Genomic DNA, 5886 nt, shown 5'->3' on the forward strand with positions numbered 1-5886 from the left:
ACTACTCCCTGGGTGAAGGAGGTCCGTCTGCCCTGCAGCTCAGTGGGAGAACCCACCCCCACCATCAAATGGACCAAAGACAGGTCAGAACTCTCCAAACTCATCCTCAATGGAAGTAAAGTGGGGAACTCACAATCAATGCTAGGAGAAACTTTAGACTTGGTGCCAATGCTGGGTTTTGTAAGATAAGGTTCAGGTCAGGGTTAAGTCTACCATAGAGGTGTGAGGTTGCTGTATTATGATCTTACTGGGATCCTCTATGTGTGTGTCTCAGTGAGGACTCGACTATCCCTGTGACTGTGGACGGGCAGCGTCAGATCCTGTCCAACGGTACACTGGTGTTACGTTCCGTCAAAGCTGAGGATTCTGGGTACTACACGTGCACGGCTACCAACACCCTGGGCTTTGACACCATCATAGTCAACCTGCTGGTGCAAGGTGAGATGGGATACGCTGGACTGGTTGAGTGTATGGGTGGGGCGAGATCTGAGGACCTTTTGGGGTTGTCTCAGCTGGTTTCTCTGTGTTCCTGTGTGTGTATCGTCTCTCTCTATCTGGTCCCTCAATCTGCTCACTGTAACTGTGTGCTGTTTGTGCCTGGTCTCTGTGGTGCTGATTGACTCTAACTGTGTCTGACTGTGTTCTCTCTCTGGATGTTCAGTTCCTCCAGACCAGCCCCGTCTGACCGTCTCCACCACCTCCACCTCTTCCATCACGCTGGCCTGGATCCCTGGGGACAACGGAGGCAGCTCCATCAGAGGTACACCACTCCCTCCCCCAGGGCCTTAGTGCATTAGGATCAGTCTGAGGAGAGTTCTTCAGCTGCTGTATCTCACTGAGAGATAATTCCTCTAAAAATATAAATAATATTGATATAGCCTTTTACCTTTTTGTGTGATTTTCTCGGTTCCCGTCAATGTGTTAACTTTTAGCTCATAATGTCTGATATACTAGCAAATGAAGGTACTGTATCACTGAGGGCATTCTAAATCCTTTATCTCCCCCTGGTGTTCAAAGGGTGTAACAGCCGTTAGAGCTGACCTGATTTTGCCTCAATGGAGTATGTGCAGGTTGTGTAATATGGCTTTAATATTTGAACTGGGAGGATATTGTAATTGTTAGACATTTACAGTATTTCATTGTTTTTTAAATGGTTTATTTGTATATTTGGCAGATGATAAAGAAATGCTTAAATGATTCTGTAGTGTATCCCTGTGTGTCCTCAGGTTTCGTCCTGCAGTACTCAGTGGACAACACAGAGGAGTGGAGGGATGTGTTCATTAGTTCCAGTGAGCGTTCCTTCAGGCTGGACAACCTGCGCTGTGGGACCTGGTACAAGGTCAAACTGGCAGCCAAGAACAGTGTGGGCTCAGGACGCATCTCTGAGATCATCGAGGCTAAGACCCACGGACGAGGTGAGGGAAAAGGAAAGATCAAGGGGAAGGGAGGAAGGTGAGAGGGTGTGGCGGAGGAAAGAGCAGAAAGAGTTGAATTTTAAAACGGTATGATTTTATATTTTACCTCACATCTTGTGTTTTACCTCACATAAACTACATCCCCACTCTAACACACTAACTTCAATACTGCCAGTCTGACAATCTCCCTGTCTCTCCTCTTTTCCTGCAGAGCCCGTGTTCAACAAGGAGCAGCCCCTGCTCACCCACATCAACTCCACCCACGCGGGGCTCAACCTGCAGGGCTGGACCAGCGGAGGCTGCCCCATCACCGCTCTGCTGCTGGACTTCCGCCCCAAGGGCACGTGGGCCTGGCAGAGCCTGAAGGCCAACGCCACGGCCCAGCTCTTCCTCAGCGAGCTGCGGGAGGCCACCTGGTACGAGCTGAAGATGAAGGCCTGTAATAGCGCCGGCTGTGGGAACCAAAGCTCCCAGTTTGCCACCACAGACTATGACGGCAGTGAGTCACTTCCTGTTTCTACCAGATAACTGCTCTCACTTGCTGCTTTTACATTTACATGTACATTTTAGTAAACTATCTTATTCAGAGCTACTTACAGTCATCAAAGAGAAGGGGATAAGGAGGAGGACCAAAAAAGGGAAGGAGAGAGGGAGGAGTAGAATGTGAGTGGGCTTGAAAGTGATGGTAAAAGCAGTCCTTTAATCTACCTCTGACCCCCTTTCCCTCCCTCTCTCTTTCCCTCTCACCCCTTCTCTCCCTCCCAGGTACCATCCCTCCTATAAACTCGGCCCAGGAGGACAGGGATGATGTGAAGAAGCTGTTCTCCATCGGCTCTCCTGTCATCCTGGTCACCCTGGGCGTCGCCCTGCTCTTCATCATCCGCAAGAAACGCAAGGAGAAGAGACTCAAACGACTCAGAGGTGAGAAACAAAGGGAAGGAGGGAGAAAGAGAGGGAAGAGGGGGAGGGGAGAACAGAGAGGAAGAGCCATAAGTAAATTAGTAAATAACTCAGAAGCACTAAAGGTAACACGTCAAAATAATTTGCCTAATCCACATGATGATCCATTATAATCTAATAAAGATATTTGTGTTTGTTTTCACAGATGCTAAGAGCCTTGCAGAGATGCTTATCAGGTAAGGATAATACTCTTGATTGATTGGTGCCTGTGGTTATGGATGTGTCATTTTCCAGGGGATCTTGATGGATCTTTGAATATACCTGCAAGTCCCAGTAAACTCTTTTAAAGTATCACCAATAGACTCCTGTTATATATGTATACATGTACACTATGTACGTACTGCTGATGTGACAGTGGATCCAGTCTAAGTGTGTGTCTTGTTTTGTGTGTTGAGCAGTAAGAACAACCGCAGCATGGACACCCCAGTGAAGGGTCCTCCCCAGGGCCCTCGGCTCCACATCGACATCCCTCGTGTCCAGCTGCTCATCGAGGACAAGGAGGGCATCAAGCAGATAGGTCAGTATGGACACACTGCAGCTAATCAGATTGATCAGACGGAATATCGTCCAATTAAATAGCCTTTAGTTACAGTACACTAACTAACCAATCAAATTATTTCTCTCAACTTACTGAATACATATTGGTAGAGTGTGAGTTACAATCAGCCTATGAAGAGAACATCTGACAAGGGAGATTAATTGTTTATCACAGATATTTTGAACAACTGTCATAATATGTTTTCCTCATCTCTTACATCCAATAGGTGAGGACAAGGCAGTGGCCCCAGTGACGGACACAGAGTTCAGCCAATCAGTGAATCCACAGAGCTTCTGCACGGGTGTGTCTCTGCACCATCCTGCCCTCATCCAGAACACAGGGCCCTTGATTGACATGTCAGACATCCGCCCTGGAACCAGTGAGTACTTCACATACACTAGGATGTGCATAGTATGGAAATATGTCTTATTACAGTGTAATGTGTAGGAGTTAACTTGAGCTGACACCCAAAATGTTTGTACATGCTTACACCCTAAATTATTATAAGTGTTATGAATAGTACCCAGTGAGTGAGTTCTATCCTCTCACTGTCCTCCTCCTATTCTCTCTTTGTCTCAGACCCAGTGTCGAGGAAGTGTGTGAAGTCAGCCCACAGCTCCAGAAACCGCTACTCCAGCCAGTGGACCCTGAGCAGGCCGGGCCAGAGCCAATCAACAGCCTCCGCAAGGACTCTGACCTCTGACTGGCGCACCATGGGCTCCCACGGCATCACCGCTACCGAGAGTGACAGCTACAGCGCCAGCCTGTCCCAGGATACTGGTGGGTACCACGCCGCCCTGGCAACAACGCCACTAAAGACCCATCATTAACACATCTATCTTTTACATCCCCAAACCAGACCTGTAGGATACCTTGAAAGGCCTACTGGCACAGCTGTACTGTATGCAAACTTCATACTGCATTGTTCTAATATGATATGGCATTTATTGTTTTTCCAGACAAGGGTCGTAACAGCATGGTGTCCACAGAGAGTGCGTCGTCTACGTATGAGGAGCTGGCGCGGGCCTACGAACACGCCAAACTGGAGGAGCACCTGCAGCATGCCAAGTTCACCATCACAGAGTGCTTCATCTCCGACAGCTCCTCTGACCAGATGACCACAGGCACCAACGACCCGGCCGACAGCATGACATCACTCAGCACGCCATCCGAGACAGGCCTGTGTCGCTTCACCGCCTCGCCACCCAAACCCCAGGACTACGACCGCGGCAGACCTACCAACGTGGCCGTGCCCATCCCCCACCGTGCCAACAAGAGTGAGTACAGAGAGCCACCCTGTCTGGCACAGTGGCACCACATTATACTCTGCCACAGGCTGTTTGTTGTACATCTCAACAGGTCTCTAAGCCCCTCCCTCTCTCTGTTCTGTCCTCGTTGCTAGGTGAATTCTGCAACCTCCCGCTCTACATGAAGACGGATCCTTTCTTCCGGAAGCAGGCAGAACTGCATGACCCATGCCCTGCGGTCCCGCCCAGGGAGGCCTCCATCCGCAGCCTGGCACAGCGGGCGTACCACACCCAGGGACGTCATATGACTCTGGACCCGTCCAAGCAACAGGCCCTGACGCTAGGCCACTCTGGGTTGGGCAGTCTGGGCGTGAGCTCAGGCACTGCCACCCTGCCCCAGAGGACTCTCACCATGCCCTGCTCCAACCCTGCAGCCACAGCCTCCACCTCCAGTACCAGCAGCAACCCCACTGGCTCCAGCACAAAGATGGGGGGCTCCAGAGACTCACTGCTAGAGAATAGCTCCTCAGCGCTGGGCAGACTGCAGAAGCAAGGGGTTGGGGCCTACTCTAAGTCTTACACGCTGGTGTAGCTACTAGCCCCCCTTCTCTCTCTCAAAGACTAAACACTCCTGTCTGGCCCGGCCCCGGCCCACACCCAGCCCCACACCAGTGTTCTACACATCAGGTCAGCGAGGGCATGCAGTGCAGTGCAGCAGGTGTCCCCAGCTAACTGCTAGCTAACATCTAATTACCCAGTAGCCTGATTAGTCTTTATTCAGACTTTAGATTCTGCCTCCCAGGAATGACCAGAGACCATTGTAACCTGCCTGATTCATGCTCACCTGGACCTGTATAAAACAAACTACTATCTCCTACTAACTACCAGTTCTAGCCTGATGCCACGCTGCTCAATTTGTGTGTCTGGTGACACACACACACACACACACACACACACACACACACACACACACACACACACACACACACACACACACACACACACACACACACACACACACACACACACACACACACAAAGACCTAGAGCTGTTCTCCAAGGTCATTTCAAACCATTGAGTATTACTGAGGAGCTGAACGGTGAAAGCTCACTGCTCGTGCTGATGAAGTCAATGATAGCAGAGGCTGGGCTAAAAATCAGTGTTCATCATACCCTCACACACATTATGCTGCCCTCTAAGGTTTGAGCAGAAGCTCCTGCAGGACTACCAGTTTTATCCCCTATAGTCTCGTCTTACTCTCTCTATGTCTCAATGTCCAGTCTCACTCTCCATTGGCAGTTACTCTCTCTGTCTGGATTCCATAAGGAAGGATTTCAGGTTCACCTCACTCAGAACATTGAGTTTGTATTTTAGCACATTTATTGTTGATATTTCCTCAAACTCCCCTCCTCCTTCCAACTCAACAGTATCCGATAGCTTTTGACCGAAACATGACAACCCAAATGACCCAGCAATGAATTAAAAACATCAGGGCTCTTGCAATACTAACAAATGTAGAATATTTGGTATTTTAAAGATTTCGCATATATATTTCTATATAAGTATATCATGTCATTTAAGTGAAATTATGGCAAAGAATAAAAATATACAACAATTTAAATGTTTAAAAAAATATAAGGAGACAATCGCTCAATCATGTGAAGAGCAGTGAAAATGAAACAGGGGTAAAGAATAGAAGAGTATTATGAAGAGGGAGGAGCACGT

At 48.8% G+C, this 5886-nt stretch overlaps 1 protein-coding gene across 1 annotated transcript in view; it reads left to right on the top strand.

The window, feature by feature from the left end:
• LOC120043743 (Down syndrome cell adhesion molecule-like protein 1 homolog) overlaps positions 1–4752 on the top strand; it is a 96950-nt gene extending 92198 nt beyond the window's left edge. Inside the window, exons 22-33 of the mRNA XM_038988307.1 lie at positions 1–83; positions 275–438; positions 662–760; positions 1227–1415; positions 1627–1914; positions 2181–2336; positions 2521–2551; positions 2774–2892; positions 3140–3292; positions 3493–3693; positions 3873–4190; positions 4316–4752. The exon at positions 1–83 is cut by the window's left edge and continues 35 nt beyond it. Coding sequence (XP_038844235.1) covers positions 1–83; positions 275–438; positions 662–760; positions 1227–1415; positions 1627–1914; positions 2181–2336; positions 2521–2551; positions 2774–2892; positions 3140–3292; positions 3493–3693; positions 3873–4190; positions 4316–4752 — 2238 coding nt within the window. The remainder of the gene's footprint in view (positions 84–274; positions 439–661; positions 761–1226; positions 1416–1626; positions 1915–2180; positions 2337–2520; positions 2552–2773; positions 2893–3139; positions 3293–3492; positions 3694–3872; positions 4191–4315) is intronic.
• The last annotated feature ends 1134 nt before the right edge of the window (positions 4753–5886 follow it).

This window comes from Salvelinus namaycush, chromosome 3, assembly GCF_016432855.1.
Source record: "Salvelinus namaycush isolate Seneca chromosome 3, SaNama_1.0, whole genome shotgun sequence".
In the NCBI taxonomy this organism is placed as follows: Eukaryota; Metazoa; Chordata; class Actinopteri; order Salmoniformes; family Salmonidae; genus Salvelinus; species Salvelinus namaycush.